Genomic DNA, 13,279 nt, shown 5'->3' with positions numbered 1-13,279 from the left:
AATATTTGCGTGTCTCAGATTAATGGGAATAACGACTCAGATCCCAACATTAAACACACAGTTCGCAAACACATTCTCGGGCCACATGGAGCAATAACCAGGAAGTGCAGGAGGCAGGATAGGGCAGGGTGAAGGGAGTGTACTGTTACTGTGCACAGAAGCTGGATTCTCAAGCCCTTCCTGCTTCTCTGACGAGCAAATGCTTCCTGCTCCCTGTCCTATGTGCAGCAGCAGTTTTCTGACTCTGTCTCTGCTGTTCTTGGCAGTTTGATGTGCCTTTGTCTGAGGTGGTAGCATGGCGAGGAAAGCCCTGGAAGAGCTGGAAAAGGCGGAGCTGCAGAGTGTCAAGGGCAAATGGAGTGGAATCCAGCGGCAGGCGGGATATTACAAGACCACCGACCAGAGCAGACGAGAGAAAGCAGATGCCAGCGCCCCCACTGACCTGCAGATCAGCTCCTACGGGAAGGACTATGGAGCAGAGGTGCTGAGAATCGAGGACCAGGGACCCACGTCGGAGATACTCATTCCCACACCGACAGCTGGTAAGGAAGGAGCCAGAGAGAGAATAGCTCCCAGCAGGGTCAGAGGTACTGGAACAATTTGTATAGTGGGGGTACTGAGAGCCACTGAACCAAACTGTAAACCCTGGATATAATGGAAGCCACAAGCCATGGGGTGTAGCAGCACCTCCAGCACCCTTAGTTCCAGCACCTATGAGCAGGGTCCCTGCAGCCTCCCTGCTTTCTGTTACACCCATCCACCTAGCTTGAGAAATAGATTCATAGATATTAAGGTCAGAAGGGACCATTATGATCATCTAGTCTGACCTCCTGCACAATGCAGGCCACAGAATCTCACCCACCCACTCCTGCAATAAACCTCTCACCTATGTCTGAGCTATTGAAGTCCTCAAATCATGCTTTAAAGACTTCAAGGTGCAGAGAATCCTCCAGCAAGTGACCTGTGCCCCATGCTACAGAGGAAGGTGAAAAACCTCCAGGGCCTCTTCCAATCTGCCCTGGAGGAAAATTCCTTCCCGACCCCAAATATGGCGATCAGCTGAACCCGAGCATATGGGCAAGATTCACCAGCCAGATACCCAGGAAAGAATTCTCTGTAGCAACTCAGATCCCACCCCATCTAACATCCCATCACAGGCCATTGGGCCTATTTACCGTAAATATTTAAAGATCAATTAATTGCCAAAATCATATTATCCCATCATACCATCTCCTCCATAAATTTATCAAGTTTAATCTTAAAGCCAGATAGATCTTTTGCCCCCACTGCTTCCCTTGGAAGGCTATTCCAAAACTTCACTCCTCTGATGGTTAGAAACCTTCGTATAATTTCAAGTCTAAACTTCCCGATGACCAGTTTATATCCATTTGTTCTTGTGTCCACACTGGTGCTGAGCTTAAATAATTCCTCTCCCTCTCCGGTATTTATCCTTCTGATATATTTATAGAAAGTAATCATATCTCCCCTCAACCTTCTTTTGGTTAGGCTGAACAAGCCAAGCTCCTTGAGTCTCCTTTCATAAGACAGGTTTTCCACTCCTCGGATCATCCTAGTAAGCCTTCTCTGTACCTGTTCCAGTTTGAATTCATCCTTCTTAAACATGGGAGACCAGAACTGCACACAGTATTCCAGGTGAGGTCTCTCCAGTGCCTTGTATAATGGTACTAAAATCTAGAAGTCTATTTCCTTCCCTACTCAGATGAAGTCCATCCTGAGAGAACTGTCCTCTGTCCATGAATGCCTCCCAGTGGCCATACATCCCAAAGCCCTCCTTATAGCACCACTGCCTGAGCCATCTGTTGATAGTCATAATCTTGTCACACCTTTGTTGCCCTTCTCTAGGAACAGGCAGAATCCCACTAAAGATCACCTGAGCCTCGATTTCCTTAAGCCTCTTCCCCAGCCTAGCATAGTCTCCCTTGATATGTTCCAGCGAGAATCTAGCCGTATCATTTGTTCCCACATGAAGGATAATTAGGGGATTCTTTCCTGCTCCCTTTAGGATCCTTTTCAACCTCAGGTCTACATCCCGTATCTTAGCACCTGGAAGACAGCACACCCTTCTATTTTCTGGATCAGCTCTGGTTACAGGCCTGTCTATTCTTCTCAGTAAAGAGTCCCCAATCATATAGACCTGCCTTTTCCTGGTGACAATGCTATTCTCCAGTCTATCCCCTGTTCCCTCTGGCTGCAAGTTCTTTCTATTCCTATTCTCTCTTGTAATGCTCTTCAACCCATCCTGTATCCTCCTGGGACTCATATTTAGTGTAGCTTCCATTGACTCTTCCCCTTTTCCTATAGGGCTAGTTGCTCTTCTCTTCTTCCTCGCCCTGCCACCCTCAGTGACCACCTGCTGAGCCCCTTCTTCATTTTCCAACTCTGCAAACCTATTCTTAAGCTCTTTTTCTCCTTCACTAGCCCGTCTGTTCCTCTGCCTGGTTCTCTTAGTCACATGCTTCCACTGTCCACTTTTCCTCACCCAACAGTCTCCCCTCAGAATTCTTCAGTCCTGCTTCTATCTGCAAGTCTGAGCTTTTCCCTTCAGCTGCCTCATGTCTTTGCTCCATAATCCACTCGAACCCCCTTCTAAACTCAACCAGACTTTCCACCTGCATCTCCAATCCTCGGATCTTTTCCTCCATCAGCTCTATCAGACGGCATTTGATGCAGACAAAACTCTTACCAGGTAGCCCCTCCAGGATCATATACATACCGCAGCTTCCACATCCAGTCATCTTCATTGTGTCTTCCACTACATGGGTCACTCCCTCTGCTGCCTCTGTATCTGTCACAGCCTTCCCACCTAAATCCTGTTAATCTGGGAAACACAAACCACCCCAAAACACCACCCCCACAGCAAAAACAAACCCCACACAAGTACCACAATACGAACTCCCCTTTCAAACTCCCACTGAAACGCCCCTGTTTACAGCTCTGTTTGCTGGCTCCTGTGCCGGTGCAGCTGTCTGAATGAAAGGTTTCAGAGTAACAGCCGTATTAGTCTGTATTCGCAAAAAGAAAAGGAGTACGACCTTTCCCCTCTACTGGGAAGCATTAGAAGTGCTTGGAGTTGGCAGCAGGGAGCCAGGAGATTACATTTGGGGGAAACCTGATTTCACACATTCGAGTAAATATCACAGAAGATGAGAGATTGGCCCAAATGAGATTCTGTGAGTGAATCTAAATCCTGACATCCCATCTCAGTTATTCCTCAGTCCTTACTTAGGCAAAGCTCACAGTGAGGTCACTAAGTAACAGCTGAATAAACCTCTCTGGCCTGGACCCCATCTGTTTAAAATACTTCCTCATCCACCCACCCCTGCTGAGGAGACAGCTTTCACATTAATTTTCTCTGCTTCCCTCGGATCCTCCCATGGAGCCCAGTTTACCTGCTGCTGATTTGCTCTTGTTTAAGAGCTTGTGACAGCTCCCCTCTGTAGAGCCAGGTTCCCTCTTCCTTCTATAGGGAACTACTGATTTATTTTAATATTTTGCAGATCACGAACAGTGAAGCAACAATGCCAGAGCACAGTGCACTAGGGACTCCCTCCTTGCCACCAATCCGCCCTCCCTCAGGTCTGGATTAATCACAGTAAAAAGCAAAGGAGGAAAGAGAATGGATTCTGGATCCCAGAGCGAGGGGGAGGGTCCCCCTGGGGAGGTTACCTTGGAATTTGTTTACATGCAAACTTGCACGAGTTTAACTAAACTGATTTATTTAAACCACTTGGCTGCCCCACTTCCCAGACAGCAGTTCTAAGGCTCTATCCACACAGCCCATGGCAGTGCTTTAATGTGGGCTGTGTAGCTGGGATCTATCACTGGGAAAGAGCTCTCCCGGTGGTATAAAAACCCCCACCGCCGTGAGGAGGATAGCTCTCCCAGCGATCTAGCGCTGTCTATACTGCCACTTTGCAGCACTGAAACTTTTATCGCTCAGGGGGATATTTTTTTCACACCCCTGAGCGACAAACATTTCAGCGCTGAAAGTGGCTGTGTAGACATACCCTAAGAAACCATAAACCGATGAGCCTGTGTTACGCTGGGTGTTTTGTGTTGATCGGTGCAGATGATGAATGAGGGGTGTGCGCTATGGTGAGGGAGGGGCTGTGTGTTTGGGGTTATTTTGCATGCTGGTTGTGTTGCTGTGTGAGAGGTGGTGTTGTTTTGTGTCTGGGGTTTATGCTGGGGAATCTGTGCTGCGATTGCTTTGTGGAGTTTATGTTGATCTGAGCATGTGTTGAATGAGAAGGGGTGAGTGTATGGCGCTGGGCTTTGGGTGGGCTACAGTTCACTTCATTGCCCTTCTCCAGTGCCTTAAAAAAATCCCAACTCCCATAGAAAAGCAGCTTGAGACCCAGAATTAAGTCTTTAAGGATTTTCAGCAAGGATTGCACTGGGTCAACTTCCCCACCTTGAAATCCCCAAATACCCCAAAAGGAATGAATTTAAGTACCACCTTTATAAAATCTTTATGATAAAGAAACATAAATAATAAAACAAACAATAACTTAGTTTTTATAACATAACGTGGCTATTTTATAATCCACATACATTATCTTCACAGTTATACATAAACATAAGTAAAGAAAACAAATTAAATCTAAACAGGCCAGTGCTCACAGAAACACAGTGAGGAGAAACTCAGAGTTCCCAAAACTTAGGTTGAGTTCACCTGAGCCTTAGGCTAAGCGCTCCCACAGCAGTGCTTTGATGTGCGAGAGTGGTCCCACGCAAGCACTGGGAGAGAGCTCTCCCAGCGCTCCTGGTAATCCACCTCCACGAGGGGAATAGCTCAGACCACTGGGAGCGTGGCTCCCAGCACTCTGAGCCTGTCCACACTGGCGCTTTACAGTGCTCAAACTTGCTGCGCGCAGGGGGGGTGATTTTTCACACCTCTGAGCCTGCAAGTGAGAGCCCTATAAAATGTAAGTGTAGACAAGCCCTTAGATCACCAAATATATACAATCTGCTGAGTCAAAAACATCTTCCCTCCATCTGCTTGTAGGAATCTTCAGCTGGAATCCATGCAGCCTCTTCTTCTTCTGAAATCACTGTTAGCCAGTCAGCAAACTGCAACTTATGTGTGCAGACCAGGCCTAGATATTTACAAAGCACAAGCCACTTGCAAGGTGGTTGCGGGTCTCTCCCCGTCCATCAGGGTGGGCTACAACCCCTCCGGGAGCAACTCAGTTCAGGGGGAAATTGGTAAGCAGTTAATGGCGCTGGCCTGTAGCCAAGCTGAGCAACACAGCAGTTCAGGGGAAATCAGCTCTCTGGTGGGAGCAACAGCCAAACCCGTCTGGAATCCTAGCTCAGGCGGGCGCCAGACGAATGCAGGCCTCCTGGCCTAAAGATGCGGAGGCGGCCAACCCTAGGGGTGGGGTGACCGGGGCAGGGGGACGCATGCCCTCCCACTCCACTGTGTCCCAGCACAGGGACCTAACAGTGGCGGAGCAGTCCGCCACTGGGTCAGTGGGGAATTCTGGCCACAACATGCTGGCCAGCCTGTAGACAGTAACAAAGCTGAACCCTATTCGGCTTCCCTGGGCTTCTTCCTACACTCCCAGTCAGGGGGTACCTGGGTTCCAGGGTCATCGTTCATTTCGCTGGGGTTCATCTCATAGATGGCAAGTGGCAGCTCCTCAGGTCCCCAGTGCCTGGCAGTTGCAACAGTTTCTCTAGGTCTCTGGGGCTGTGGCAGTCTCCGTCAGCTCCAAACTCCAGCAGTGGGGAAGAGAAGTCCTGCTCTTCTGTTAGCTCTCCTCCAACTGAGCTAGAGGGCCTGTCCTTTATAGTTCCAGTTCCTGTTCCACCCTGCTGGAAGCAGGGGGGTGGCCACAGGTGTCCCAACTCTACCCACCAGGGGGTGGTCACGGGTCTCTCCCCATCTGTCAGGGTGGGAGAACATGCCACCTTGCTACACCCCACCCTCAAGTCCAGCCCCTACTCTCTTGGGCTGGTATGGTCCCCCTCCCGCAACCAGGAGAGACCATCTACATTTGCATTCTCCTTAACTGCACTATGTTACACGGTAAATGCAAACAGTTGAAGGGCGAGGTACCACCTCATTAGCCTCGCATTAGTGTCTTTCATAGTCTGGAGCCACTTGAGGGGGGCATGATCCATGACCACAATGAAGGAGACCCCCAGGAGGTAATACCGAAAGGCCTCCCCAGCCCATTTAATTGCCAGGGCCTCCTTCTTGATGGTTGAATAGTTGCGTTCCCGGGGAAAGAGCTTCTGACTAATGTAAAAGGACGGGGTGTGTTCCCTTCCATTGCGGGTCTGAGAGAGGACAGCCTCGTGCCCCACTGCCAAGGCATCGGTCTGAACCACACATCCTATGAGAGAAATCATGGCTATAACTCACTGGTTCATGGCATCTGGAATGCTTTGGCACACTCGGGAAGCAGCTGACACATTGTGCCTGGTTGTTAGGATTTCTGTTGGTCGGGGGGGAGAGAACAATCGAAGTGAAGTTGGGGATGAAGTGGTGGTAACAGCCCACCAGCCCCCAAAATTGCCTCACTTGTTTCTTTTGTGGTCGCGGCGGGTTGTTCTTGAATGGTCTGGACCTTTCCAACTAGAGGACGAACCTTCCCCCGTCCCAGGACGTATCCCAAATAGATGATCTCTTGGTAGGCAATTCGACATTTCTTGGGGTTAGCCATCTGTCTTGTGGATCAGAGGGTCTGTAGAGGTGCTGGTTCGGGTGCTCTTCCCAGTAACAGTTATAGATCATTACATCATCCAGGTAGGCTGAGGCATATTCAAGGTGTGACTAGAGTAGGCGATCCATCAACCGCTGGAAGGCTGCAGGGGCCCATGGAGTCCGAAAGGCATGCGGGTGAACTGGTAGAGCCTGGTGGGGGCAGCCAATAGGGTCTTTTCCTTCGAGATCAGGTCCAGTGGGATCTGTCAGTATCCCTTTGTCAGGTCCAGGGTGGTAATAGAGCGTGCTTCGCCCATATGGTCAGGTTCGTCTATCCGGGGCATTGGGTAGGTTTCAAATTTAGAAATGGCATTAATTCTCCGGAAATCAGTACAAAATTGGTAGGTCTCATCTGGTTTAGGGACCAGAACAATGGGGCTGCACCACTAGCTTTGTGTCAGTTCTGTGATCCCTAGCTCCAGCATTGCCTGCACCTCTTGTTCCATCACATCCTGCAGGTGGCATGGGACGGGTGGTTTCACAAACTACCTCCCGAGGTGTGTGTGTGCAGATGATGTGCTGGGCCTGCAGGATCTGCCCTGGTGTTGCCATGAATGTTCGGGAGAAGGCCTCCAGTAGACATCCTGCTTGCTTTTGCTGCTCAAGAGTGAGGGTTTCTCTGAGGAGGGGTTCCCCTTGTTTCATCGGAGTGGGGCCCTGGGGCCCTAACTCTGGGTCAGGGGGATATGGGGTTATTAGCAGACTCTCCTGCTCATGCCAGGCCTTCAAGAGGTTTACATGATAGACCTGGCATTTCTTCCGTTGCTCTGGAGTTTGAGGAGTTCAAACTGTCAGCCTGGTGACAAGGCCATGACGAAGTCATCCGCCAAGTGGGACACGTTAATTATGGCAATGTTCTTCACGTTTATCTTTCTTAAAACATTCTCACTCTCATTCGCACAAACAAAGTATTACCTAGTTGCAGCATGGCATAAAAATCACTTTTAGTACCAGCTCCTTCTAACACTAAAACTTTGTATCTAGTACAAGGTCTTTCATAACATTCCATTCCTTTTAATTTACCTTTATCCTAACATCAGAAACTACAGCTAACCTTTGCGGCCAGTCTACGGCCCACACATTAGCATTTTAATGAAAGGACTTACACTTAAACTAAATTAATCTTAAAACTTCATTCTATTACAATATTCATAATTCTTATACTAATCATTAGTATTATTCTTGAGTGGGTCGTATCTTACATAATTATTTTAAAGCAATAAACTGATAGGCAATTTGAGCTGGTGGTTGTAGCTTAACAAACATTTTCTTTATCCAGCAACACATACAACACATTCCCACCAGCCAAATGCAACATAATATTAATACAATCAGCAATGGGTGAAACATAATAGACAAAATGCCCTTAGAAGTAGGGGACCAGCCTGTAAAGATATCGTACCAGTGATAGGCCTTTATTTTCTTTTTAGGTTTGGCAATTTTTAACATATCTCCATTTGCATGTAATATTTGAACAACGCGTTTCCCTGTGTCTTTTTGTCTTTGCTGTAAAAACTGAGTCACTTCTGTTTCTGCAAATAAGTGGCGTGATTTTACTGATCAATCTAGGCCAAGGGTAACAGAAAAATTAATCAAAGCAGCAGTTACTGTGCTTTGTGCCCTTTTTATCTTTGGTAAATAGTAAGTATGGTTGCTAGTATATAGTCCGCTGGCATTGCATCTACATTCATCCACTGGGGGTTGGCTAATGCTTCCATCTTCCCAAAACACATTTTCCCAGGATGCAACCCATACACACTGTCCGTTATATAACACACGCGTTACATTTTCAATTCATCCCAAACACATCTTCCTAATGATGTATTTATGCTACATGGTTCTGTAGTGACAGGCAAGAAAAAGCATACCCATTTTTGAGGGCTCCATTCTGTACACCCTCGAGTGTCTCATAATTTCTTCTTCTTCCCAACCCACTGACCTACAACCCGGGGTTACCAAAAAAATCCCATGGTTAATTTTGGAAGTGGGCTTACTTTCCATATTTCTGCCTCTACAGACTGTTGGTGAGCAATTTTAATAATTTCACCCAGTAGCAGATTAGGTTTTACCATACTAGAAACGTATTGCATCCATTCATATCTATAGATATTGAATGACAATCTTTTGCATTGTTTTAAAAGATGTGCTAGTACGCTAACATTTCCAGATACTACCCAAAACATTTCATGTTCAAGTGTTGCTGAGCTAAGAATTTGCATTTCGGTACACCCTATGGCCAAGGCAGTTTTATTTTCTAGTTCTACTTGTATTATGTCTCGCTTTGCTCGGCCACCTGAGGGCTGATGTGTTTTTATCCATGCTTTCAAAATAGGAAGGGAGTAGGGTATACCTTCAACTGCTATTTCTGACACGTTTAGCCATGTCCAATCCATACCAATTTTTATTTCTACCAATAGGGGGTTTAACAGTACCTTTACGGGATTAATTTGGGTGATAAACAGTTTAGGTTTCTTTATTTTAACTGGGGTGCCCTTTTTAAATGTGTAGTCCTTGGTCCAGGTTTTAGTACATGTGTCCAGGAACCATAAATTTAAATTACCATTGGACAGTAGCCCGCAATTGCCGTTAACCTTGTTCCTGATTTAATGAGCCCATCCCACTCGTATGGTAATTGTGGGTAGCTGGTGATCCACGTAGTATCCCCCCAAAAAACTTTTATCTCAACCCCTATTTTCCAGTGATTTTGTATTCCTGTAATATTTAGAAGGTGGACCTTAAGTCCCACCTCACCTTTCCAGGTGTACACACTGCTACTTCCTAGTGGTTTTAGAACCTGACTGGTGTTTTTATTATACAATTTTATAAGTATTACCGGATCACTTGGGGACCCATGACTGGTTAATAGAGAGTGAATTATTCCTTGCATATTGGTTCATGAGGAGGGCTGCATCTTCTCTCATGAACACTAGAGCTATCTTGGCACTGAAAATCTTCAAAAGCAGACAGAGCCAGATCTTACACTGCAATCTTATTTTCTGTGGAGTAAAATTGTGGTGGTTAAGCAGCGCCTTGTGTTTTAATTTCAGGGAGTTCTTTTCTGTAAAGAGAGTTCAAATATGATTTATTATTTATGCAAACAGTTTAATTTGTGCAACATGTACCCATTTTGGCGTTCCATCCTTCTTAATGTGGTATATCAGTGGGCTGAGGCGATCCACTATGGAATATGGTCCTGTCCATTTTGATTTTAATTAGTAGCCCCTTTTTTCCAGCTTCAGGTTCATTACTTGATTTCCTGTCTCCCACAATGCTGATTCACCATGTTTCTGTTCTTGGATTTTATTATTCCTTTGTTTAATAGCCTGATTGACTCTGTACCGTAATGTAGTTTTATTTTCCTGTAGCTGTTTAAGCCATTGGAAGTAGTCATGCTGAGTAGCATTCAGAGGCTCCCCTGGACCCTTGTCTAGGTGACTGGGGTCGATCATTAGGTGCATAGGTTGCCCAAACAGAATTTCGAATGGGTGTATTTTTGTTCGTAGTCTATTGCTACTGCGTATGGCCGCAAGAATTACTGGCAGTTTATCAGGCCAATCTTTACCTGTGTGGTTTCGTACTTTGCACAGTGCCTCTTTAATAGTTCGGTTCATACGTTCCACCTGGCCTGACGACTGGGGTCGGTAAGGGATGTGGAACTTCTGTTTAACTCCTAATGCCTATATCATGGTTGTAAAAACCTCCCCTACGAAGGTTCCCCCATTGTCTGAGTCTCTGACTTCCAGGGTTTCGTATCTGCAAACTACTTCATTTAAAAAAACAAACAAACAAAACTTTTTGGCTACCGTATATGAGCAGATCTTTTCCTCCTCTCTCAGCTGGGTAATTTGCATCAACACAGATGTTGCTTTTTGGATGCAAAGCAATCACTAGCTCAGGGACTGGATTCTGTTTTAAAAGCGTTAATTTCCACCAGCAAGTCAGAACCAGAGTTCTGATTATTTTCCACTTTCAACTTCTGCTTCAGGACACCCAGCAATCTGAAAAAGAAAACATAACCTATTGTAAAAAGAAAAGGAGTACTTGTGGCACTATAGAGACTGCTCAGATAAATTTGTTAGTCTCTAAGGTATCACAAGTACTTCTTTTCTTTTTGCGGATACAGACTAACACGGCTGCTACTCTATAACTTATTGTGGCTCTTTTTGGAGCCCTAATAGGATTTTAATTAAGTAATATGTTTTATTGACATTTCTCTTACCCCTTATACAGTGTATATTGTAAATTTCATGGGGGGGGGGAATGCACATTTCTTCCATAGTTAACTTCTATAACATTATATTAGCCATATTAATTTTAAAGTGTAACTGTTTAAAATTTTTATGTATCCTTATTCAAGTGACAATGTGACTACTTAGAATCATGTTAAGACTTAGTGTTTTTAACATTGCTTCCTTTGTACATTCCACCCATGCCCTTGCATCAGAGATGCACTGTCTTTTAACTTTTTATTCTTCTCCTGCAGTTCTTAGCTGCTATTTATTATTTAAAAAGGATCCAGAATCTCTCCCCATTCTTCTGGTTCTGGCTGCTTTGGCCACATCTTCTGGTCCTTATTTAAAAAGACTAAACTTTATAACAACATGTCCCCAAAGGATTAAGTGCAAAATACTAAAGGCAAACCACACTAGTTGCCTGTGTCCAGCAAAAGGGTCTGTCAGTGTAGCAACTTTGAATAAAATATTCAAATGGATTTTTAATGGCATTATTAAATAAAAAAAAAACCAATTCATCTTAAACCTACAAAACAGACTTTTACAAACCAGGAATGTTGGTTTAGGTCCTTAGAACCTTACATAATTACACAATATATTTACTTTTACATGACTGGGTTTTATTATTGAACCCAGAATTTTCTTCTTATAACACTACAACTGTTGTTCTTTAATATTCTTACAATTCCCACCTGTCTATTTTTTCCCTAACTTCATAGTATTAATTTCTGCAAAAGCTATTGTTATCTCTTTACTTTTTCTTTAAATCACTTACTTCTGCATCCAGTTTATTATATCTTAGCTTCATTATATTATTCTCTGCTGCCACAGCTTTTAAAGTTTTACTGGCAACATAGTTTTGTAATTTTATCTTAGGGGCCTGACGTACCCCTTGTATCTGTACCTACTCCTCCTGCTGCTACAATGCCCCTCTGGGCATCCAGTTTATATTTCAGCTTTTAATCTGTTGCCTGCAAGCAGAATGATCGCCGCTTGCCTGGGCCTGATCCTGTTTTTCCTGCAGGATTGTTCTGACAACTGCCTGAGTGTTTCGCCTACTCCTCCTGCTTCTTGCTTTCTTTTTCTTAAACATTTTGCCAGTAATGCTTAGAAACCAAGGCTTCTTTATGGTTCCTTTTTCCCTGCCTAGCAGGTGGGATAGAAAACACTAAGCTTCTCTCCCCATCTCAGGAATCTACGGCCGATCTCCACCAATATAAATCACACCTGTGAATTACACATCCTAAATGGGTCAGGAGAGGGATCCTAAACCTTTCCTGTTAGCTAGAAGTTAATGGCTCTGACCTGTAGCCAGGCTGAACAGCAGTGAGTCTATCTGCCCAGGGCACTCAATCCGGGCAGGGTTCCTCTGGTAAGCTCTCCAACTGAGCTAGAGGGCCTGTCTCTTATAGTTCTGGTTCCTGTTCTGCCCTTCTGCTTCCAGTGGAGCAGCTGTGTGTGTCCCAGTTCTGCCCACCAGAGGGCAGTCAGGGTCTCTCCCTGTTTGTCAGGGCGGGAAACCATGCTCCCTTGCTACACACCCTAGGATATCGGTGCTATTTCGGAGTAACAGCCGTGTTAGTCTGTATTCACAAAAAGAAAAGGAGTACTTGTGGCACCTTAGAGACTAACCAATTTATTTGAGCATAAGCTTTCGTGAGCATAAGCTTATGCTCAAATAAATTGGTTAGTCTCTAAGGTGCCACAAGTACTCCTTTTCTTCTTGGTGTTATTTCGGTTTCTCTTTCTCCACCCCCACTTATCACTCCTTCATTCCCACTGCCCTTTACTCCCATCTGTCTCAATCTCCCCTCCCCTAACCTCAATCTTTCTCCTCCCCTTCCCCTCAACAGCCATTCTCTTGTAGCTCACCCCTCTGACCACCTACCAAATAGCTTTGCCCTGTTCACTTGGTTTCCCCACAAATTTTCTTCCCCTCTTCAATCAAACATCATGATACACAACCCCCAAAAGGGACAGTGCAGCTGGCATGTCCCCCCGGCACAATGGAGAGGGGAATGTGATTTCTGAGGCACAATCTGTCCCAGCCCCTACTCAGGCCTCTGGCTAAACAGCGCCGGGGAACATAGGTGCAATCGCCAAAAAAATGTTGGGGTGGGGACAGGAGAGTCATTTTTGGATTGAAAGATTGGGGCGGAGGATGCAACGTGGAACTAGTTCTACAGATGAACTCATTCCCCCCTCCTCCTGAAAGCTTCCCCTTAAAAATATCTGTATGTCTGCATGTCCATGCCTGTATTTGTGTGCAGAGCTCTGTTTTCCCAGTGTCCCCCGTCTCTGTCTCTGTCCT

At 45.5% G+C, this 13,279-nt stretch overlaps 1 protein-coding gene across 1 annotated transcript in view; it reads left to right on the top strand.

Annotated features, from left to right (window-relative positions):
• Positions 1-210: 210 nt before the first annotated feature.
• Positions 211-13,279, top strand: part of LOC119566347 — a 36,951-nt gene continuing 23,882 nt past the window's right edge. Inside the window, exon 1 of the mRNA XM_037898999.2 lies at positions 211-542. Coding sequence (XP_037754927.1) covers positions 296-542 — 247 coding nt within the window. The 5' untranslated portion in view covers positions 211-295. The remainder of the gene's footprint in view (positions 543-13,279) is intronic.

This window comes from Chelonia mydas, chromosome 6, assembly GCF_015237465.2.
Source record: "Chelonia mydas isolate rCheMyd1 chromosome 6, rCheMyd1.pri.v2, whole genome shotgun sequence".
Lineage (NCBI taxonomy): Eukaryota > Metazoa > Chordata > Testudines > Cheloniidae > Chelonia > Chelonia mydas.
Note: the sequence above shows the minus strand (reverse complement) of the source record. Positions and strands in the feature narration are given on the sequence as shown.